The sequence below is a fragment of the Nothobranchius furzeri genome, chromosome 19 (genome assembly GCF_043380555.1).
Source record: "Nothobranchius furzeri strain GRZ-AD chromosome 19, NfurGRZ-RIMD1, whole genome shotgun sequence".
In the NCBI taxonomy this organism is placed as follows: domain Eukaryota; kingdom Metazoa; phylum Chordata; class Actinopteri; order Cyprinodontiformes; family Nothobranchiidae; genus Nothobranchius; species Nothobranchius furzeri.
The window spans coordinates 8,081,401-8,106,277 of record NC_091759.1 but is presented as its reverse complement, the minus strand read 5'-3'; the positions used below and the strand labels follow the sequence as shown (position 1 = coordinate 8,106,277).

Below are 24,877 nucleotides of genomic sequence, written 5' to 3'. Positions count from 1 at the left end.
GGTCTAATTACCATGCTCAGTAATATTGGGAAAAGTAATCAAAAGAAGATAAAAAAACTGGGCGAGCAATGTGAAAGTGGAGGGAGGCGAGAGCTGGTCTCCTTTACCTTTGTGCCTTGTGGAGCTTAGGTGGCTGTTTTGTTCCTGCTGGCTGACTGTGGAGCGTTTCCGAAGCTGCAGCCGTCATTACTGCTGCTTCTGTGGTCTAATTCCTCTCTGAGCCGCAGTGCCACAAAGATCGTTATCGCATCTACTCTGCTGATGAGGCAGCCGGCATTGGAGGCTCAATGATAACAGACCTGTTTGGCAGATGAGATGTAGCCGGATTTATTTAATTTTAAAAGGTGAAGGAGTTTATGTTCACTCTGAGTCTTTGGAAGGAAATGAATAAACGGATGCTGCCACATTTGGTGGCAACAGTTTGGCTTTTTGTCTTTCGCTTTAAATGTTTGCCACTTTACCTGACAGGTGATGCATCCAACCACAGTCTGCCATCCTAAAACTGAGATGACGTTTTCTAGGGTAGAAGGGCGTTTACTCCCAAAGTGAATCAGTTGTAGATGAACATCCAGTGATTGATCTTCTGAAAGTTTTACTAAAGTTGGGCTACGTCGTTTAAACACTTAAGCTACTTAGAAATACTTAAATTTGACCTAAATTAAGTTACCTTTCATAAAGTTTAATTTCTCCTTAGTCCTTCCCCTGACACGCTCACACAGTCAATGTAGCACACCAACCTAGCTTGAATGCTAACTTGACCTGCATTGAATTAATGTCAGTGTGTTCAAGCTAACTGTACGAGGGAAACTAAAAGGAATTTTATCATTTGTGTATCAGAGCTAAGTGATTAGCTTAGCATTCAACCGTTTGCTACACCAGACTGTTGCTTTAGCTTGGTGTAGCGTTAGCAGGAGTGCGCTAGCATCGTAAGTGCCGGATTCCAGTCGGTTTTAGACGTTACCCTGCTCTAATGGGCTCGACACACGGGAGGCGATCCGCGGCAGCGGCCAGCGGCAAAGCCGTCTACGCGTTCTGTTCCATGGCGAAATCGAAACTTCCGTTGTTTTGCTTGGCTGTGTCAGGTTGGAGGGAATTAAGGTTATTTAAGCGGTTCAGAGTTAAAAAAAAGCGGTGTTTCACAAGGTGCTGTTAGAGGTATGTGAAATCTTACTTCTGATTTTACTACATAAAACATAATAATTATCAACTTCTCCTTCATGTTTACTCGGAGGTGTATGGAGCATCCTGTCCGCTCATTGGTCAGTGAATGAAACCTCCGTTGATTGGTCCTCGTCCGAGCGACAGCGATGAAAAGTTGAAAATGTTTCAACTTTCTGGGTTCGCGTCGCTGGGTCGCCTGTGCCCGACACGTGCACGAGCGCAAAATTTCACACGCACGTTTTTCGCGTTTCGCTTGGTAGGAGGGAGACCCGCGATTATCGCTTTGTCACGCATGTCTCATTGAAAATGAATGGAGGAGAGGCGATGTCGCCTCCCATGTGTCGAGCCCATAACGCTGCAAATTTGATTAAAACGAGTGATCAGCAGCTCCTGCAGAACCCGATGAAGCTTGAGGCAATAATTCAGCAGTTAGAATGAAGTGCGTCTGAGCAGGGACATATCAAAAACAATACTTTTCCAACAACACTATTTGTGTGTTTGTGTGCGGTATGAGGCGTGGCTTTCAGCTCCTCCCAGGGGGGGACCAGGGATGGGAGCTAGCCGCTCAAATTTGAAAATCTCCTCCTCTCTGTGTTGATGCTACGCTACAGACTACAGCTTTAAGATCCATCTAACAAATACTTCTCAGTTTAAATATTCTTTGTTGTTCTCTTCTCATTGTTTAGATAACCTGGAATGTGCTGGATTTTTGCAGCAGCCTAGAGTTGAACTGTTTTGCTTGAATCTCCCTTTTGGAGATTGTCTTTGCTCTACTGCATGAAACATCTTTTGCTATGTTGTTGTTTTCATTTTTTTTATAGATATAATTGCACAAACGGCCAGACTGGAGAATGCATCCATGTAGGTTGTTTGTGCTATACTAAAGGTTTCTGGATTCATTAAATGTCTAAAATCCTGGTACGGCTGGTAAAAGGAAAGTAAATCACATTGACGTGGAGCCACTAGAAACTAAACATCCTCTGTTTGAATATAAATAACACATTATCTAAAATGCAGCTAAAATGAATGTGACCTTACAAAAAGACAACATTTCATAAGAAACAAATGACGGCAGCCAAAGCTGCTGCTGCTGTGAGAGAAAGGTATTTTAGGTTGTGTGAAACATCAAACAAGGCTGTGCAACACTGCTGAACTCCGTCCTCCCTCTGGGATTAATGAAGTGTCTTTGAATTCCATACAGGGTTAGTAAAATGAAGCTTTTTTCTGTTTCTGAGTGTCGTTCTGCAGCGCTCTGGCTGCAAAACAAACACAAGCATGATGTAAGAGGAGCTAAAGAGAGCCAACACCATCAAACGCCACATTTACAGCAGTCAGGTCAAGTTCTCCATACGCTGTATTCATGTTTTCCTAATATTTCATTTTACAAGGAATTGTGAGAAAATCATAAAAGACGGTGTTGGTGAGAAGAAGCCACTTTCTTCTCCCACTTGTGGCTTCCCACATTTCACTTCATTTCATTTGTGCATTAGATCCCCATTAGCTGCTGCTTCGTACAGAAACTATTCTTCCTGGGGTCCGACGCCACAATACAGCAACCAGTATTTACAATAAAATTCACTCAAACATTCTCACATCACAAAAACAAAAAACATCTGCTGAAATTACACAATAATTACAAACCACGGCAAAAGCTGCATCAGCCATTTCGGACATTTCCTTCACATGTTCAGTCACAATTCCCATAACTAAAACATAAATCTAAGGCTCTTCTTAAGATAATAACACTTTTACTGCTGTGTCAACAAAATATATTTAACTTTTTTTTGTAAGTAATTAAATTTTCCTCCAATACTAGAAAGTTAGGGAACGCGTTCCAAGCCACCGTTGCTCTGTTACTCACAGTTTTTTGTTTTAAAGTTTTTCGACACCTCGGTAACACAAGCCTACAGAGTGATGTTTGCCAAGTGGAATGATGATGTATATCTGAGAAGAATAGACATTTTCTGTAAAATGACTCTGGTACTTTAGTCATCACTACTCTCTTAACAAAACACAAAAGTGAATACTTCATTCTATTTTCCACATACAACCAGGTTCCAAAGTTAGCTTATTTTTAAATATCTCGCTCAGGAGAGAAGCCATGCATTTTGATGGTTGTCCCTTTTCTACGTCTGTCGGCAGCCCGTAAACGCGGACGTTACACATCCTAGAGTAACTTTCAAGATGATCTACCTTCTTTCTTAACTCACTGTTCTCCTTACGAAGTTGTCCGTTTTCTTTCTCTAATATTATAATCTGATTTTCCATTTCACACAACGATTCTTCCACATCTTCTATTGTATTGCCAGCCTGCGATATCTCTTGCTTTAAACCGTCCAGTTGTGGCTGCAAGGTCTCAGTTACTCCTCTTATTTCCTCTCTTATTATGCGAATCGTCGTCGGTAAATCCTGCTGCTGATCATCCGTGCCTGCCATTGTAACTCCTGTCACCTGTTGCTCATCAGCCACACCTGCTCCAGCGTTGTTTCCTTGTTCGCGTTCCTTGTCCTTGACCCTTTTAACGACATAACGCTATCCGTAAGCTCAAAATATCTGCCAGCAGTCCTTCACCATAAAAGTGATTTGAAAAGTTTTATCCAGAACATTACTCCATAAATCTTGAGTTTTTAACCACTTTGCCTGACTCCGGCGTGTTCCTTCAGTGACTTCAGCGCCTGTTTTCCTCGCGCATGCGCATCACTACAGACTCCGATACGATCCCACGAAGCTTGATCTTTTTCTGTTCAGTTTCACCACTTCACTTACGGACTCCGTCCATGAAGCTTGTCCTTTCAGCTGCGGTTCGTCTACTTTGTTGGTGTTTTTTACTTATTTTTTGTAGAAGTCCGAGTGTGCTTTCTGTTTCAGGGTTTTGCAGTAAAAAACACAGATGTGATGCAAAATTAAGGAATTGGGTCAAATAAGAGCATCTTTAGCAGTCTGCGAGAAGATCGTCATAATGAATATAGATGAGATTACAGAGAAAAATGTCATGGAAAAGACGAGGGAAGTGCTTGTAAAGTGGGATTCACTAAGCTAAACAAGTTTCTGGAATCAAACAGATAAACCAAACTCCTGCAATATTTAGTTTTCTTTAAAGCTGTGGTCCGTAGTATGATGTGAGATGGGACTACATTTTCCTCCGCTGGTCCCCACCCACTGTCTGGAAGGAGCTGAAACCCACGCCCTACACCATATGTGTCATTCAAGATGTAAGGCAAAGTGGATCTGAAAAGAACTTTTATAACCCCGTTCACTTGCGTCATTTTTTTGGTCAGGAGTAGAGCCCTGCACGGGCCTAAAATCTGAGCCCGTGTCCGGCCCGGGGGGGTGGAGCCCCAGCCCGACCCGGTCCGAGAAGGTTTTCAGGATTCTCTGGCCCGACCCGAGCCCGACTTTTTTTTTATCTTTCATAATGTTTTAGCGTGATAGAATGTTCCCCATTCTAATTATCTGTGGGAAGCGTTCTGCAGTAAAAAAAAAAAAAAAAAAGAAAAGAAAAGGAAAGAGAAACAGCATTCATGCAGCTTTCTTTTCTAACAGAGCGTATTTTTCGAGCGGCAGATGAAATTTACGAACACTATATTAATTGGATGCGTTTGTAAATTTAATCTGCTCTGAAAATGCGCTCTTGTGCAATTAGAAAAAAAAGCAGCATTCTAATTTTCTAACTGCAGAGCGCATTTTCAGAGCGGCAGATTAAATAGATGCCCCCAATTAATAAAGCGTTTGTAAATTTAATCTGCCGCTCTGAAAATGCGCCCTTCAGTTAGGAAAAAACCCAGCAGTGAATGCTGTATTTTTTTTTAACTGCAGAGCAAATTTATTCACAGAAAAATAGAACGCTGCCGTTTTCATGAGAATAAACGAATGGTTTCTGACATCAAAGTGGACATAAAATGGCATATGAGAATAGGGGCACATGTTTCAATCAGCAGTTTGCAAATTTGTTTATGTAGGCGCATTTATAAACCACACAGACCTTAACTGAGCTAACAGTGCGTGAAAAGCAGGCAGGTGCTGCTGCGTGTGTTTCAGTTATTTTTATGAATTCGATTAAAAATCAAGGCGCCCGGCCCGTGTCCGAGGTAATTACACAGTCGTTGGTCCGAAGCCCGGCCCTCGGGCCGGGCCGACCCGCTGGCCTAGGGCTTCAGTGCAGAGCTCTAGTCAGGAGACCCAGGAGCCGACCCGAAGAGGAGAAAATTAAAGCTCCGTAAAACCTTGTTGCACTAACGGAGCTAGTAATCCCTCATTTTAATCACATTTGCATTGTTACAAAACCATTAGCAATCGGACATTTATGCACTTTGCTAAGGCTAAAACAGGCTAACTTAACCGTTTGACGTAGCATAAGGTTGAATGGTTCTATGGGGTGCCATTTGTAAAGTCAGTCATCATTTAGCAGCAGGTTTTTTTGGGTGGGGGGGGGTAACTTATCCTATAATTAAAGAAAAAAAGAGGGAGTTCACTTTTCTAAGTCATATTTTCACAATGTTTTGCATACATTCATAAATGTCAAAGTTCCCAACTATATATTTAGTTAGCAAGAAAAATATTGTATTTAGAGATAAATATTTATTTTACAAACTAAATATTTAGGCCAGATCTTAATATTTATTTTGGAAAAAACTTTGGGAAAATAATATTAAATTAAAACATTAAATTTGAAGCTAAATATTTAGTTTGTAAACTAAATATTTAGCTCCAAATGAAATAATTAGTTAGTACATAAAATATTTATTTTTGCAAACTAAATATTTGTCTCACCTAAATATATAGTTTGTAAGATAAATACTTAGCTCTAAATTAAATATTTTTCTTGCTAACTAAATATTTAGTTGGAAACTTTAACATTTCTATTTGTATGAAAAACATAGGTAAAATATGACTTTGAAAAATTAACTCCCATTTTTTCACTTTGTCTAAATAACCTAAAAAACTGCTGTTAAATGATGACTGCCCATATGCTACGCTAACCACTTAGCTCCAACACACAACAACTAAATCCCTTTTCATTCCCCTCCCCCTCTTCCACAGTTAGCTTGAACTTTAAAGACTGACATATAATGAAAAAGATTTAACTACTAGTATGCAATAAAATCAACATGTTTTATAACCTTTTAGTAAATTCTTTGCATTTTATCCCAACTTAGTTTTTTAATTTTAAAGTATTTTCTTCATCTTTCTGAATTTAGTTAAAGATGTTATTTATTAAACTGCTAAAAGAGGAGGAAGCTGTTCATAAACCCTCCAACTGATTTAGCAAATGCATGTAATTAGTGTTTCTCATGGTGCAGAAAATGAGAATTCAGCAGCTGACTACTGTGCCGTTTTACCCAGAATGCCTCACTCGGGGGACATATCCACCCATGGGCGACTGACAATGCTGCACCTGTGAGGTGATTAACATTTGGACCTGGTTTAGAGCGAGCTGAGACTGACTAGGAGGAGATCAAAGAGACCAAATATCACAGTTTAAATTTCAGACCGTAAGCTTCTGCCAGCTCTATGAAATGTACTCCACCGCTCCAGATTTAATGCATTTTAAATATCTGCTTAATGTCAAGTTTTATCCCAACACAAACCTCTTTTTAACACTTGGAAGACGCTTCACCTTGACTTTTAGACGCTTGGTATTTGCTCGTTTAAAAACCCAATACCTCTTTTCCTTTTCCTCGTTAGTAGAGGTCAGGTGATTATTTAATGTAAACACCAGAATGTTTCAACACTTTCACACTCCCAGCTGTGGTCTAGCCTTGCATAACACATTTTTAATCATCACTCAATTTCCATCTCTGTAACTTCCTCTCCTTATCATGAATGCATCTGATGGTGAAATGCACTCGCCGGCCACTGCATTAGGTACACCTGTTCAATTACCTGTTGAAGCAGAGATTTTCTCTGAACTCTTTAGACCTCTTCAGTACCAAGTGAGCATCGTTTGAATGCAGGAGTGTTGCTGCTGACCCTTTCCATCCCTTAGTGATCAGCGATGGATAAAAGCACCTTGTCACAAAGCTCCAGTCCTCTTAAACTGGTTTTGTTAGTGTGGTCAATGAGTTCACTGGACTCGGCGTTGTCCACCGCCACCAGATCTTCATTCATTTGAGAGTCGCATAATTGATGTGCAGCTGATAAATCATGATGTTGTCATGGAGATATGAACCAAAATCACTGAGGAATGTGAATCACTAGCAAGTTTTCATTATATTTTTAATTCAGTTTTATTAAAGTCTTCAAAGCTGATTAGTTGGATATTTTAGGTTTAGTTGAGCAGCTTCACTTTAAATCAAAGCCTATTTTTGCCTGAGTGATGCTTTGAGGTGGAAGTTGTTGATTAGATCAGTTGTTTTCACTGCAGCTGTGACCAGAACCCTCGTGGTCTTCAGAGGAGATAAATCCACGAGCTGTCTGTCGGTCTGTGCTGCTGTAAACTAATGAACAGTAAACACGGAGGAGACAAGATACCGATCTGACTCCCGTGTGAACACGGAGGTCAGCCAACCGAGCATCACGGAGAGAGAGAGAGAGAGAGTGATGCGTCAGAGTGAAGGATGAGATGGGACTTCAGCTTCAGTGTGCAAAAAACCAAAAACAAAACAAGATCCTATCTTTATCAGAATCAGTCACCAGAATGAATGATGACGCTAATTTTAACTCTGCAAACCGCAGATAGACATCGCGATCTGCCTGTCTCTTCCGCTAATGGTTCTGCTGACCCAGTTCATGCTCAGGACAGGAGAAATCTAAGAAATTATAAAATTTAAATAATCTGCTTACGGTTTCCTTAAAAAATTTAACAAATATACGGAACACTGAGTCTGTATTGATTATAACTAGGCTACATATCCTGCATGTTTAAAGTAACCCTTTATACATTTCCTGCTTCTCCCCCTACTGTTTAATAGTGGAATTACAACTGTCATAAACAACCTTGCCAGCCTGATGTCGCTAGCGCTAACAATGGGCTAATGCTAACAAAAGCCAACTGTATTAAATAAGCCATGAAGATCCACATTGTTGGACAAAAAATATTATTACTTACATGTCCAGTAGCAACAAAGCCAGGTCATCATCAGCCTCCTTTAGCTCCCTCAAGTACGTGTAGGACAAATACGTTACTCTCTTTCTTTTACTTCCAGGCTTCTTCATGATGCCAACAAAAAAGCGAAACTTCTTATTGCGCTATTTTTTTTTATTGATGGTTGGCAAACTATAAAAAAGCTAACTGCTAGCTTTCACACGAGCTACCTGCAGAGTAAAGCTGCTGGTTTAGTGCAGCTTCTGGTCAGCAGAGGGCTCTTCCATGTGAAGCTGCTCAAGCTTCTGGCTCAAAAATCACTGAAACCGGTTTGAAAGCAGCAGCTTAAAGTGTTAAAATCTTAGTGTTGCATTGAGATGATTCCAGCTTCAACACATTTCTTCTTAGACTTTCAGCTTCAGGTTTTCTGGTGTGTTTGACAGCTTGTCTTACATTGAAATCACCTCCTGGTCCCCCATCATAGGCCCTCCACCACTGTGAGGTTCTGCGTTGGCACCAACTGTAGCGCTGTGCACCATTACCACTTTGGTCTCCTCTATCTAGAGGATATTGTTCTGAAAGATTCTGCAGGTTTTCCACGTGCATCTCTGCAGGCCAGAGAGCTGCTGTGGGATACTTCCTCAACACTGCGGTCTGATCAGCCTTCTACTTGTGTTTCTCCTGACTGCAGAGTGATGAATTTTAAGTATAAAGAAAATTACCTTAAAACGCTTCCCAGATTTAGTTTTATTTTAGTCGCAATGTGTTGACATACGCCCGTATGCTCCAGACCAGCAACCTGCTGACATGGTAGCTTTTACTGGGGCCACTACCCATTCTGATTCCTTCTGAAGGAATATTTAATCACCACCGGTTATGTTTTAAATCCCAACATAAGCAGAAGGAATATACTTATCTACACTCCTCCTTTGCATTTCCTCCTAGATGAATTTTTTCTCTTCATGCTCTTGCACACAAAGCTTTTCTTGCATTACTAGCTAGCATATTTTATGCACATGGTAATTTTTAGTAACAGAATCCTCCTGATTCTGTAATCTGTTTACAGAACGAGCAACGTTTGCAGCTGCAGAAGCCAAAAGGCCCTTTTAGGTTCATTTAACAGTTGTCGGGAGATTTGTAACACCCATCCATGTTTAAATTCTCACACCCTCTTCCTCTGTGTGACATTACCTCCCACCTCCTCTTCCTCAGGGCTCCTCATCCTCCGGTCGGACCCGTAGCTTCTCCCTTCTCCCCCACCTGACTTCATCTTCATCCCCAAGTTCCCAGAGGCACTCGGGCCAGTCGGCCTCGCCCAGCAACATCGTCACCATCACCCACCACAAATCTCCAGCTGCAGCTCGCCGAGCCAAGACTCAGTACCCGGGACAGCTGCTGGAGGTCAAGGAGGTGGGTGACGATAGCGAAACGAAACGCCCCAAAATTCCTAAGTATGAATTGAAGCTTTGTGTCTGGTATTTGTTTACATTTTTATTCAAAGTCATTAAGGAAGCGGGTCAGGCTGTGGTCACAGATCTGCTCCATGTGATCTTTTGTGTAGCCGAACCAGTTCATCATTCTGGAAGCGTCTCCACGGCCACGTATTCCCGATCCGGTTTTACTCACTAATCTGCTTGGTGTTTATTCCATCATTACTGCCTCCTCGCTGCAGCGAGTCAGGAAGTTCTTTAACAGTTTATTAGCTGTTTCGGATGCAGCTCCTCCTAAAATCACAAGGGCTTTCATTGGAAAAAATCGAGAGATCTGACCGGTAGGTCAAAGGTCACCAGCTATTTAAAGATTTATTGATTTTGCAAAAGTGAGTTAAACAATTTAATTAGGATGAGACTGTGGTGAGCAGACCGGCATCATGTTTGGACATGTTGTCTTATGTTGTAAATTCAGACACAAATAAAGGCACTTAGAGTTATTTCCAACCATTTAGAAGTTTATTTATGTTTAAAAGGCGTAAATAACTACTATCTTACCCATTTTTCAGCTCCCTGACTAGAATTTTCTCAAGAAATTGTATGTCCTACATGATTGATGAGCTAACTACTAGTCTCTTACCCTCATTCATTCATCTTCTGAGCTCGATTGACCCTCATTCGTCACTGGGTAAAAAAGTGGCGGACACCGTGGACATCCACTCTTGGGATGAAACCAGAGAAAAGCCACACATGCATGGTGAGAGCGCAGAAAGGCTGCAGCTGGGATTTGAACCTGCAACCTTCTTGCAGCGATGGGACCGTGGCCTCATTAGCAGTTAGTGCAGATATTCTATAAACTCTTTTTTTTCATTTATTTAGCGTCACAGTCACACGGAGTTCTCTGGTTATTTATTATTATGATTAGTATTAATTAGACATGCTGCACAGCTTCTGGTTTTAAAGGCTGATACCGATTTCCTGGTCTTTATAGCGCTTACTTGATTTTGGTCAATTCTAATTTATTTAAAAGAACTTTGTCAACAAAATACAATTTTATTAAATGTTCTGATTAACTAGAAAATTAAGATCCTGGATGAAATAAAAATAGAATACGCTAAGAGACTTAAAACAAACAAGACTTTTAAAGGCCTGAGGGGGCAATCGCAAGCATAAAAATTCTAAAGTCCGAAAAGTCCCTTTAACTGGTGATCCAGGGTTTGTTATTAGCGAAGCATCTCACTGTTCTGGTGGGTATGATGTTGTCCACACAGACGTTTATATAGTCAGTGACACATCCAGTCATGGCATTGATGTCCTCTTCATATCCTTGGCAGAGAGTAATCCAATCTGTGGTCTCAAAACAACCCTGCAGGGCTTCTTCAGCATCCTGTGACCAGTTTCTCACAGTTCTTCTTGTCACAGGTTGCCTCTGAACAAGTGGTTTGTATTCTGAGCAGATAAAAACAAGACTATGATCTGATTGCCCCAGAGGAGGTCTTGTTTTGGACATATATGCATTCTTTACATTTGTGTAACACAAATCCAATGTCTTGTTTTCTCTGGTGGAGCAGCTGAAAAACTGTTGAAATGTTGGAAGAGTAGCAGAGAGCGAGACATGATTAAAATCACCAGATATAGCCACAAATGCATTGGGGTGCTGAGTTTGTAGCTTAGCGACAATGGAACTGATGGCATCACTTGCATTTTCAGCAATGACTGAAGGTGGAATATAAATGGTTGCCAAGACAACACTGGTGAACTCTCTTGGCAAATAATATGGGCGACAACTTACTGCCAAGAGTTCAACATCTGGGCTGCAGAGACGACATTTCACTGAAACATGACCTGGATGGCACCATCTGTTGTTGACAAGCACTGCCACTCTACCTCCTTTTCTTTTCAAATTCAATTCAAATTCAAAGAAACTTTGTTAATCCCAGAGAGCAATTAGTTTCAGTACACACAATTCTGAGATCAGACATACATACATAGGCATAGACACATGAAAAGAATTGGTGACTGTGGTCATTCGCAACCCGAGTCGCGCTACCTTAATAGATATCAGAGGGTTTACATATGAGGATTGAGTCAGGTGGAGGAAAAAAAAAAGGCACTTCAGATTTACCCTCCACAGGGAGGGCAGCTTTGCTATGCAAAAAACACCCCAGACAGAAATGCAACTCTTCAGATTGTCTGCTCGTACAGTCAGGAATCCTGGCAGAGAGACACTGGAATCGGGGATATGGTCCTGCAGCCACATCTCAGTGAAACACATAACGCTGCACTGCCGAAACTCTGGCTGAGTCCTTGAAAGGGCTTGGAGTTCCTCCATTTTGTTGGCCAGTGATCTCACATTGCCCATTGTGATCGATGGAAGAGATGGTTTGAATTTCCTCTTTCTCTGTCTCCGTTTTGCTCCCGCTCTGCACCCACATTTCTTGCGTTTTAGCTCATTTGGGATTAGTGGCTTCAGTTGAGGTATTATTTCAGCCTTTCCGATGTTAATCAGCTGATCCCAATTGTAAACCAGCTTGTTGCCATGGCTACGCATCATAACAAATGCTCAAAAAGTGAAAAAAGTGAAAAAATAGCTGTAAAAATCCTCCAAGCTTCACAGCACCAGAAAAATAAAAATAAAATGTCCAAAAAAATACAGTTTTTCGTGAGAAACTAGAAGAAAAAATGTCCAAGAAAATGCTAAACTTACATATAGTCAACAGAGCTACTCCAACATGCAGCCACCTAGAGCAGCACAGTTCCTTTACATGGATCGACGTCCTGCCTCATGCTGAGGTTCTCCGGGACATTTTCTAACTGGAACATTTATGAACACTTTGTAATTCCAGACTTAAACATCATCTTTAGTTTGGGATGTTGTTCACATTTAAAGTCAAAGGTCATGTTCCCAACTGTTTTGATCTAGAACACGTTTACTGTGACACTTGACTACAGAGATGGTTGAGTAGGTGGGAGGGTTGATTGTACTTAAACAGATGGCAGACTTTATGTTAAACCAAGCAAAAGGCTGGTAGCATTACAAGTCTTTAGCTCTCTAAACATATGCCTGCAGTGTGTGTGAATTTGTCCATCAGGATTATACGTTTAAATTCTGCTCATGTAGGATGGTCTAGAATATTCTCTGCTCAAGGAGATAAGGAGGCAATGAAGTTCCTTTTCTTGGGCGTTTAGAGAGGTTTACCAGCTTCTATTAATCCGGGCCCACATATGGATTTCTGAGGGCGTGTGGAGAATCGGGTTTGGCCTCCAGTTGACGTGTGCTAGTCACTGCTGGAGAATTTCAGCTACAAGCTGAAATACGTGACAAAGATGCTGAAATGCACAGTTTAAAAACCAGAATGAATACCTCATCAGCATCTGTGAATGAAACCATCCCTGTGAGGAAAGGCTTACCTGTTCTGTACCCTCGTCAGTGTCTGAGACGACGTGATCCAGCTGGGTCCCTACAGATGCAAGGTTCATCTCGTTTGTCCGCCTGCGTCTGACATGTCAAATATGTCTTCATTTCTAAAATGCATCCAGCAGAGGAGAGGAGGAACAAGGACGCACACCTGTCACATGTAGTGTCGCGTCGTGAGTTAAGCATGACCATGGACTCGTAGGACGACTCGGGATGATGCAGCTTTGTATTTAATTGATGGTTTAACAGAGCTTAAAGCGTGGAAGTCTGATTCTCCTGCTCATGTTTCTGCTGTTGGGAGGGGATAACAGTGTGCGGAAAGGAGCCGAGAAGAGGAAATTAGGATGTGCACTTTGGGAAATGAGATAAGAGGATAGAAGTGTAATGATGTTGTTATGAGAGTGCATGTTCTCCCATCCCCTGTGTGACTGCTGCTTCCTGCTCATGAGTTCTGTTTTGGCAGCTGGTCTTAAAAAAAAAAAACACTGAATAAACTTTTTTTTAGGCCTTTTGGTTAAAAAAAAGTTAAGATTGTGATGAAAATCCTAACAGATCCGCTTATTCCCTCAGATGGAACGTAATTGCATATTACGGTTTTTAATTCTTGTTTGATTTCCTCGCTGTTATTTTCTCAGATCAAATTAAATCTTTAAGGCATTTATTTCCTCGTGTCTTTGCTCCAACACGCCCGATTAAGACATCAACAGCTTGTCGTCAACAGGAAGCTAATAATGAGCCGTTGATGCTGCCTTAAAGGTGTTGAGACGTCAGAGTGGAGTGGTGACAGCTGTTTTTTTAATGATAACTCGGTAACTGGGTTTTAATTGAACCTGTTTGTTAGATGAGTTGTTGTTAGTTCATCCTTCTACTTGGCCTCATTTATTTATGTTTGGTTTGGCGTCCGTCCACTCACTGCGCTGTGACTGCTGGTGGCACAGCATTGGATACAAACCATGATTTTTCTTTTTGGTTTAACATCGGAGGGCAAAAACAAACCGTGACCTTTGAGTCCAGCAAGGAGGACGTCAAAGAGCCGCGCCTCACCTGACACTCTCTACAGGTGTGGATCGATGCGCAGTGAAGCATGCGAATAAACCGTTCACCGCTGATGCCTCCAGAGTGGATTTGGGGTTCGGCTCAACCCGCCTTTCCACCGAATGCGTAAACATCGCGTAACATCCACGAAGCGTAGTACGAAGGTAAAAACTGCTGTTATAGCTGACGGGTGTGTTTCCACCGCCCGCTAATCGCTTTGCTACGCTTCCAGAACGCATCTAGCTCAGCAGTTCAGTTCAGACCAGACAGGAAGTCAAACATGGGAGCAGTAAAAACATCTTGCCGCTTCCACGTGCAGATTTCCAGCTGCTTAACTAGTAAAAAAAAAAAAAAATGGCAGAAGTTTAACCTTCATTGGTTTTCTCTGGTAACCAGACACGTCAGTTCTGTTGACTTCCACTTCATCTCCAGATGCTCAGAGGACTCATTTATTCTTCTTCTTATCTTTCCGGGGAAGTTTTCTTCTCTCACTTCTTAATGGCACGTCCACACTTGGTTTAAAGTGATTAATTGCAATAGGTTGTTGTTTTTTTACGGAGCGAGACTGATCGACATCATGAAGACACAGCTGTATGCCGGATGAGCAAACCGTGTCTAGGTGCTCGCTGCAGCTTTTTCCTTTGCCTCAACTCTTGTGTTAAATGTGATTTTTGGATTGATGCCAGGTGCTTTTGTGTGTAGTGCCTCTAAATTATGGAGATGCGATGACTAAGCAGTCAGCGAGGACGGGGAAACACGAACTACGGGAGGACTTTAAACCATGAAAAAATGAAAAGACTCCTCATTTACTCCAGCTGTTTCCCTCTCTCTCGGTCTAATTCCACTGCTGAGGGAGCATCAATATTACATGCAACGCTCATTCTTCTAGTGCCATTTTTGCTCACTGAAGTTGTTAAATTGCCCCATCAGACGAGCCGCGCTGCCTCTCCCTGCTAAGAATATCTCATCTAAATGATTCACTCGGTGACAGAAAGGGAGCAACTAGTGATCGGTGTTGGTGGATAGCTCTCTCCTCGGACGGCGTGATCATTAAGAAGGACAAACACTCCTCTGGTGCTCGGGATTTTTCCACAGAAGAAAAAAAAAAGTCCTTGTGTGAAGTCTGATTCACCGTTTTGGTCCAGGAGAACTGGGTCGCTCCTCCTGTGACCTTGTTTAGCTCGTTTCTTCATCTCTCACATCCCATTTACCCCTTCTCATCTTTGTTCTGCCCTCTATTTTATTGCCATTAGCATTTGTCTCACTCTCTTAGCAAACTTATGAACGTTCTGGAAAGGTTTAGCAAACAAAACACTAAATTTAGCTCTTATATTAAACAGATTTGCACATAGGAGTAGGAAATCAGACTGTATTTGTTGCATGTGTCCTCATGGTCTGCCTCGTAGATCTGCTGTCCCACCAGCACTTATTAAAACATCCCACCACCGAGCAGATGCAGCAGCTCAAAGTCAGGACTTGGCTCGTTTTTGCAGAACATTGAGAGATGCGAATCATGCGATCTTCAGGGTTTGGCCAATTGTATGCACGGGTATTACGTCCCTCTGCATGCTAGGAGTGATGTTGTTGAGGGAGCAATACGGTGTGAGTGTGGGAGGAATAACAACAAAGTGTACGTGTCCAAAAGAAAGGATTTTATTAAAAAAAACACAGGAGTTCACAGATAAAATGTCTAATAAACGAGCCAAGCTAAAGGGGCTGGAAAGAGGGGAAACTAATTAACTGAAATATTCTTATTTATAATTCTAAATAACACACAAAGAGTCGTCCTGAAAAGCAGTGACGCTCGGGCAAAGCCAAAATTGAAGTCAAGGGCCGGTCTAAGGTCAATCCAAAAGTCAATCCGAATCTAGAATATGCTAACGAACGAAGTTAAACACGAGGGCACCACGAGGAGAAGAGAAAAGAGTGAACACCTCCGTGTCCACACTTGAGGGCAAGAGGGCAGCTTTTAACAGCTGCTCAGGAGATTGTCAAATTACCCACAGCTGGGCACCAGGAGACAGACGAGGCAGATGCCATTGAGGCCATCCTGTGGCCGAAAAGGGGCACTGCACATAACAACGGGGCTCATTTCCTGTTCAATATTGTACAAAACATAGATAATGATGCAGTTTCCCCAATGAACATTTAGGGTTTATGCCTTGGTTTGTTCAGACCTCTTTATTTTCGTCCTTGGTTTGGAGTTGACCATTGTTGGCTCAAGTTAATATGATGAAATTGGTTCTCTGATCATGGATTAGTTGTGCGCCTGATTAAAATTGTATCTTCAGTTGAGTTTCCACTCCTATTTTTGTTAAACCCATCTTCTTTTGACTTATTTTGGTGTTTAATCACTTAAAAACCTCTTTACACTTCCTCTGCTCTGTCTGGTCACTGGAAAGGTTATTAATGCATTTATTATGACCCACTTACATCATTGTAATTCCTCATTCATGGCTTTATATCAAGAAGCCACCAGCGCTGGCTTTCTTCTTTTGGCTTTCTGGCCAAAGGAGGACTGACCATCAGACTTTAGGGCTCTCAACGATCTCCACGATCTTTTCCATCTTCTCACCTCGCCTGATTTGAACATAAAGCAGAGGTGATCTTTAGCGTTGTTAATATGTGTAACAGTCTACATCTCTATATACACCAAAAAAGCCCCCATCTACTCGGCTCAAAGGGATTTTTCGGACTTTTGAATTTTTATGCTCGCGATTGTCCCCTCAGGCCAAAAGCGTAACAGCAGCTTCAATAGTAGGCTTGTGCACGAGGTGCGCATGCTGTACGTGCACACTCCTTAATGAAAATAACAGCTGAGACAGAGCACAGAGCTCTGAGAGTGTCCCGTGTGTGTGTGTGTGTGTGTGTGTGTGTGTGTGTGTGTGTGTGTGTGTGTGTGTGTGTGTGTGTGTGTGTGTGTGTGTGTGTGTGTGTGTGTGTGTGTGTGTGTGTGTGTGTGTGTGTGTGTGTGTGTGTGTGTGTGGCCCGGAGGACAGAAGAACACAGCAAATTAATAAAATAATGTGCCACTGTCTCTGCAGCTGCACTTTCTCGTCGGCCGGCCAAACGTGCAGTGTGTGTGTGTGTGTGTGTGTGTGTGTGTGTGTGTGTGTGTGTGTGGCCCAGAGGACAGAGGACAGGTTCTGTACCTTTTTCTTCAGCACAGCCACTAAGGTTTATGATGGGTCAGTCCTCCTGCATGCTCAGATCATTCCCTTCCCTTGCTTGAAAAATTGTTCCAAAATAAAAGTCGAACCCACATCTTTTTTATCCATGAATTCAATGCCGTTCGGCGAGTCTCAAATAAAAATTTGGGTGTCTTATTATTGTAAAAAAAATATACCATTAATGTAAAAAAGAAACTCCAAATAAACTATATTCACGCCTGGAATGGAACCCAGGTCCTCAGTATGACAGTCAGCCATTTTACTAGGTGAGCTAAAGCGCCAGGAACATTTGATGTAACATTTATATCCTTGACAGCTGAAACAACGTCAATCCAAAGAACGGTCCAGAGCGAAAATGGCTATTTTGTTGCTAATTTGCAGGAAATATCTAGAAGAAAGTTCTACAGAAAGTAGCTAAGGGTCCTCAGAAATGTAGCTAGGTTCATCACTAGGCGTTAGGAACAGCGACAAAGTGGCACTGCCTCTCTCTTTGCTGCTAAAGCTACGGATAGAAAATGCTACGGGCTATGCCTGAGCGTGAACGCGCATAAAGCAGCCTGCTCGACCCGAGCAGCTCTCTTTTTCTGTGATTTTACAGAAAAACAGGCAATCACAGTAAAAATACCAGGGCTCATTCTACAGGGCCAGGGCATTGCAGGAGAATGTATGAAGAAGAAATTTATTATTTCTATGTTTTGACTGTCAAACTTCCTTATAGTCCCTTTAACAATTTAACAACGTTTTAGATTTTTTACCCCTCTTTTTTCCCACCACACCTGGGTCCATCTTCAAACTCAGTCATGATGGTTTTAATACCTCCTGTTTTGGCCCTTAGAAGATGCACATTAAAAAAGGTGCAACTTTTGTGTATTATATGGAATAATCAGGTTCATGACAAAGAGCCTTGTGGTACCCCCAAATAGAAAATTGCTTAATGTAAGAATTGCGTCCTTTGGTCAAATTGAGGTACTGCAGCTCTAGCTGGCACAGACTTGGCAACCCTGTGTAAACAAAGACTATATCCCTTTTTTGCTTTTTTAAAAGGAGAAAAACTGGACTTCCCCCAGAATCGCATTGCATTCAGCCACAAAGAAAAATTAAGCTCTGTTTTTCTGAATTAACGAGATCATTTTTAATTTTTACAGGAAAAAAAAATCCATCTGAAGTGCTAATGATGCTCTGCGGTATAATTGACGGGCTAATAGAGTTGAATTCACTTTCACTTTTTTTGGGATTGAGACGCTGTGTGAAACAGCTACTTTCTCTGAACCGAATGGGCAGGAATGATAGTTCAGCCCTGGAATGTCTCCATCTGTCCGGCCGTCCGAGAGAGGGTGGGCGGGGTTTTGAAAAAACTCTTTTGAAGTAGCAGGATATGGGTGTGTCATCCCTGAAGGGTGATGCTGGATGCTCCATCTTGTGACTTAACAACTGAGAAGCTGAGAAGAAAATCTGTTTCAACGTAACCTTTCTTTCAACATGACTGAAACGGTTTTGTGATTGTTCCTCTGTAAAATTATTACATGTGGTACCTTTAAAACAATCACATATAATTGTTTTTGAAACAAAGTTCTCTTCTTTTGGCCCAAACTAAGAGTTGAGTTAGTTAAAAGTGTTATCGGGTTTAGGTGCACTGGTGATTCTACTCTGCCTAGATCAGATGTTTCAGCCACATCACTCTCACTTGTTTCCATGACTACAGTAAAATTCTTAACTCACAGCGTTATTTCCACAACAAAACTGCCAGAGAAACACCTGAGAGGTACATTTGTGTTTACAAGGTTTTACAATATATTGGTTAAAAGCCTCTGAGCTTAGCGTCCCAGGAACTACACGCCAGTGAAGTCTTGTGTTGAGGGTGTCGTCACGCTGTCAGCTTCCATCCATCCATCTGTGTGAATCCATCTCCCTGTTGAACGTGAGCCGTCGGGAGTCTGATCACATGACCGTCTCCCATCAGCCAGCTTGTCACAGCCTGCTGACGTGAACTTGTCCAACACTTCAACTTGCTGCTGCAGCACCACTGGGCGCTCGCGCCGCCACAGCAGTGCCGGATCATTGGGGTTAGGCTATTTCTGGAAACATCTCAAGTCCCTGCGGCTCCAGGGAGGGTGTGAGGACAGCTGTTTTCTTTAAATCCACTTATTTGGTTCTGTTGTGCAGCTTTAACTTATCTTCTCATGTCTGTCCTCCTGTATTGTCTTCTTTCTTTCTCTTCTGTTATCTTAGTGTAGCGATGATCCTTCCACCGCTGTTCCCGACTGTTACAAAACCCAGCGAACTGTTGGCTATGAAGGTGGCGTGCTTTTTGAGTCACTGGTGGTCGCATTGCAGCACTTTCACGCTCCTCCTTGCATTGCCCTGAAGTAATGACCCCTCTAATGAGTAACGGGCCTTCAACCAGGTTCTTATTTGCTGCTTCGTTGGCACAACAAAGCTGGGATTTAAGCTCTCAGTGTTTGTTTTTATGCATGAATTTTTATGTTGCATATGAGCAGTTTCGTGTCGGTTCTATCGCTCAGTTTGGGTATGATGGTGCAGCTATATGCATTCATAAAGGTCATTCTTTGCATGTTTCTGTTTGTGGCTGGGGGGATCTGGTGTCCAGCGGCCATTGGGTGAGAGAAGGTGCAGCTATTAGAACAGATTAAGCACGATCATGCATTATTTACCAGTTTGTGAATAATACCGATGTTGCAAACAAACGTTTTTCCTCTTTAGGAAACTCATTTGCATGTAGGTTACATAACAAAAATACAAACAAGTGTTGCCAAGAAGAGAAACCATTCATCCATCCATCCATAAATCCAGTTTCCTCCGCTCGGTCTCCTCAGCCACTTGGGCCAGATCCTCTGGGGGAATCCTAAGGCGTAAAGTCCCTCTACTGTGTCCTGAGTCTTCTCCTAATTAGACGCACCAGGCAAACCTCACTAGGGAGGCGTCCAAACTAGATGCACAAGCCACCTCAACTGGCTCCTTTCCATATGGAGGAGCAGCAGCAGATCTACTCCAAGCCCCTCCCAGATGTCCGAGCTTCTCACCCCGTCTCTAAGGGAGAGCCCAGACACCCTGCAGAGAAAACTCGATTTGGCCGCTTGTATCTGCGATCTCATTCTTTTGGTCACTACCCAGAGCTCGTCACCATAGGTAAGGGTAGGAACGTAGATCAACCAGTAAATCGAGAGCTTCTGGATCACCTCTCTCTCCACCACGACAGACCGGTACAACGCCCGCAGGACCAATCCGGTTATTTATCTCCTGCTAGATCTTTCCCTCAGTTACCAACAAGACCTCGAAGTTACCAAACAAAATACTCAAAGTCATCACGACCTTGCTCCACTGGGTTCAAACAGCAACTAATAATCACGTATTGTCCTGGGGCTCTGCTAGCTTTAGCTTCCACAGGTTCCCATACTTCTCAGGATGTCTCTACACTAATCCTTACGGTAACTAACAGGCGGCACAGAGATTCTGAGCTACTCGATCATGACTGTTTATGTTTATGTATTTAGCAGACGCTTTTGTCCAAAGCGACTTACAAGTGATAATCGGCATGTTGAGGCTAACAACAACAATAACAACAACTTGACATCAATCATGGAGAGGAGGGAACGAAGGAGTGGATGGTGGTGGTGGTGGTGGTGGGGGGGGGGGTGCAGGAAAGGTGCTAGTTAAGAAGATTACAGTTACCAGGGCATCACGTTTGAGGTTCTTGTTGTGAAGGTGTGTGTGTGTTTGTGAATCCATAAAATATGAATGAATACAACATTTCTGAGCTGATCATTCATTAGCCCTGAGAAAAGCTTGTTACCTGCAACCGAGAGCCAACACTGTTTTCTGTTGTGATGGATTCAGGCCTAGTCCACACGTAGCCGAGGTTTTTTAAAACTAATATCCGCCCCTCCAAAAACTTGCACCCACACCACCTCGTTTAAAAAACAACTCTGTCCACACGTACCCGGATAAAAACGTTGTTAAGGACATGCCAGACCTGTAGGCGGCAGTACTTCCCCCGTTCTTAACCTCGTCCTTCGTCTGTGGTCTTCCGCAAGGAGCAGTAATTCCGCTTGCAAAAACAAACTAGCAAAAAGCGCTTGGACAATTGATAAAGCGAGCGCAGCTCTGAGGGCATCCATGCTGTCGGCTAGTGTAAACACAGGTCGCACACGTGATGTCAGCATTTTTTTGTCGCGGAAAGTGACGTTGCGGACCTTAAAACTCCGGTTTTGTCTGTCCACACGCAGACACCCAAAACGGAGAAAACGCAGATCTTCACTTTGGCCGGAGTTTTTAAAAAGATCCATTTTCGTGTGAAAAAACTCCGTTTTCGTGTGGATGACAGACCAAAACGTAGAAAAATATCTACGCTTTGGCAGATCCCTGGCTACGTGTGGACAGGGCCTCAAACTGAGTGTGTGTGTGTGTGTGTGTTTGTGTGTTGGAGCACGTAGAGGAACTTTTTTGACTTGAGGAGATTTTTTGTTGTTTGCTTTTCTGTAGCAGAGCGCTGTGTGGATGAGTTGTTGCCTGCAGTCGAGGACTGAAAGGATGACACGTACATTGATGCTCGGTTGTGTCACTTCCTTCTTAGACACTGTGTTTTTTCTATTTTATGCACATATCTTCACTTTAAACCTCAAATGTTCTCAATATTTAGTTACTAAGAATATCCTGTTAGGTTATATAAGTTACACACTAACTCGTTGCTTTAACTAGGGCAGATGTCGGTGCACAGTCACTACAATAAGTGCATATTTGTGTGAAACTGACACAACCAGCGGGCTGTGTACTGATTGAAAGGATTTGGAGTGAAAATAAAACAAACTCCTGCCTAAATCAATCAGCAGCTGATTTTAAAGACATTAAACTCGCACACAAACGCATTCTGTTACATGGATTTATTGGAAAGTTTGTTACCCGTTTTATCAAGTGTGAATAGAAATTTCCATTTAGATTGCGATGCTGCTAATGTTTCATTATCAGCTTGAACGCTACCCCCAAACGGACAGGAAAGTTATTCTCGGTTTACTTTCTGGATTTTAACGCAGAAGCTGCATTTATTCTCAGACCTTAATGACTCGTTGTATCACAACAAAACACCAGACGTGATTGCATTTATAATTCATAAGTTAGCTGGGAAAAAGCATAAAATGTGGAATATTTAAGAAAAACAACCCAAATGTGTCCTCTAAGGACTTTGAGACGTCCCCACTCTGTGTGATGCTCGTCCCTGAGCGTGCTGCAAACACTGTTGGTTTTATTATTTTGAAGCAGCTGTGTTCTGGGATGTTTTCACACGTCATCGGGGAGTAAATAGTGCTTTTCTCTGGGCTGGTTTTCCAGGTGGATATTTCATTGGGTTTTTATGGTGTAAGGCTGAGTCGAAATGAACTGTACTGCTTATGGTTAAAGGTCAACTTAATTCTTAATATTTTTAACATTTGCAGTGATCTCTAGTTGGAATAAATGCCTTGTAAGTCATGCTCTGGAGGAAAAAAGCTCCGGTGCACCTGTTTGAGGATGTGGAAGTCAGCTAGAGGAGAAAGTGGCAAACACGGCAGGATTTGGAGTCTTATTTGTCTTATATTATGTTTAATCTCCACAAATAACACAAGTAGGGCTGCAGCTATCGAATATTTTTCTAATCGAGTACTCTATCGAATCTTTTTTTCGATTAATCGAGTACTCTAATAAATGACCCTTTTGTGTTTGTAAACTATTATATAAAATAGCATGTTATAATTATGAAAGACCTCTCAAAATGAGCAAGCAATTGCCAGTTATTCTTCAAGTTTTATTCAAAATTAAGTTTGCAAAACTTCAGCACTTCAACTTTACTTCACAGTAAACAAACGCCTGTGCAAAAAATAAGTAAACAACCTGAGCCGATTTTCCTCTCGTGCGAGAATCTGCTAGCCTGCAAGCCAGACAGAAACTAGGATAACTGTTGAAGTAGCGCTGCGAGCGGCTGCAGCCCAAACAGAACAAGAACCGCTCACGGCGCAAACAGCTCGCCCCTGTTTCCTTATTAACACACGTCCGTTTTAATTTCTACACTTTTTTTTCTCACACAATAACAAGGATTGTCGAGAAAGCATGTTTGCTGTGGTTTTGTCAAATTATACTGATCACAAAACATTTATTTACTTTCTTTTGTTTTCCTCCGTCACTCATAAATACCCGTGACCTCCTGCAGCAATCCCGAGGGACAACAAATATCAATAACAACACAATAAAAAGTCCGACATATTGTGTAAAAACTGCTTTTTTAGCACATTTTAAGTCCGACGTGTTGCTACCAGACGTACGGTGTGAGCTGAAACTGAGTGCTACAAACGAAAAAGTCGCACAGTGTCCGCAGAATATATAGAAATACAGGCTAAAATGTATTATCTTGTAGAGGCTCCGAGTCCGCTTGCAGAAGTGACATTTACATGTGCTGCAGCATGGAGGATGTGGTGTTGTGCTAGGCTAAATCCATTTTACAGTATTTACACTGGACTACGTTTTCCACCTTACGACGTGAAAAATGGTCCCACAACTTTTACATTTTCTGTCTTTTTCGCACTCCACCGGGATCCAAGTTGTCCACCATGGCTTAAGAGAAAGTTAAGTTACATTCGCTACTCCCGTGTGCATTCAGTCCAGTGGGCATGTGCGTCACTTATTTCGGTCCGGGTGAAACATGACCCCGTGCGTTTGCAAAGCCATGAATTAATTAAATATGAATTAAACGAATCCTCGAGGCAGAGAATTTGACTCGAGGATTTTTTGTACTCGAATTATTCGAGGTACTCGAGGAATCGTTTCAGCCCTAAACACAAGCTTGAAAGAGTTCTGCTCTGTGGTGGAGTTGCTAATGCTAACGGTTAGCTTCTACTAGTAGAGATGGGTGAGTCCATGAATGTTAAGTGACAGTGTGACGTAGATCTGTCGGGTTTTTCAAATCCTAGAGTTTCATCGTCTATTTTCAGAAACTAATGCAGGAAAATAGGGTTAGAAAACTATCTTCATGTTCACCTCCGCACGTTCTCGGAGCCACTCTATCGTTGGAACGAGCTGCTAGCAAACAAACACACACTCTCACATGAAGATGAAGGTTAAGGAGGATTTCTTTACACCTCCACTAGAAGGAAGAGTGGAGGAAGTCTGCAGTGCAGCCACATCAGAAATACTGGCTAATGTCACAAGGTACCACTTAGCCAATAGCAATGGCTGATTCAGATATGTCAGACTTCTAAGCTGAAGAGGGCACAACACTGACGGTTTTTGGCAGAATATTTTAAATAAGATGGAATAAAATGTCAAAATAATAACTACACGTCTACAGCACTGTTAGACACTCATTTATACAGTTTATCAGCAAAATAAGTTGGTTGGGGCCGGTGACTTACTCTTTAAAAGCTGAGTATCAATTTTGTAATGAGAATCCACATCCAAGCATTTACTGTATTTCTTTTGTGAGGTGCACTTCAAACTCTTACTGCTAGGTGGCAGCAGTTTTCCATCTTAATTCTGATGAAACGGGAAGATCTCGCGCGATAACACTGGGTGTGTCTTGGAATCATCTGCCTGAGTTTTCCAATAAAATTCAGCCTTAAAAATCTCAAGCATCATCTGGCTTTTAGTATAATATATT

The 24,877-nt window shown here is 42.1% G+C and overlaps 1 protein-coding gene across 2 annotated transcripts in view; it reads left to right on the top strand.

Annotated features, from left to right (window-relative positions):
- The window catches only part of LOC107394547 (oxysterol-binding protein-related protein 10), a 99,651-nt gene that overhangs the window by 37,307 nt on the left and 37,467 nt on the right, over positions 1–24,877 (top strand). Inside the window, exon 5 of one of the 2 annotated variants that reach the window (XM_070547596.1) lies at positions 9,398–9,595. The exons of the other annotated variant lie outside the window; for it this stretch is intronic. Coding sequence (XP_070403697.1) covers positions 9,398–9,595 — 198 coding nt within the window. The remainder of the gene's footprint in view (positions 1–9,397; positions 9,596–24,877) is intronic. 2 annotated transcript variants of the gene reach the window in all.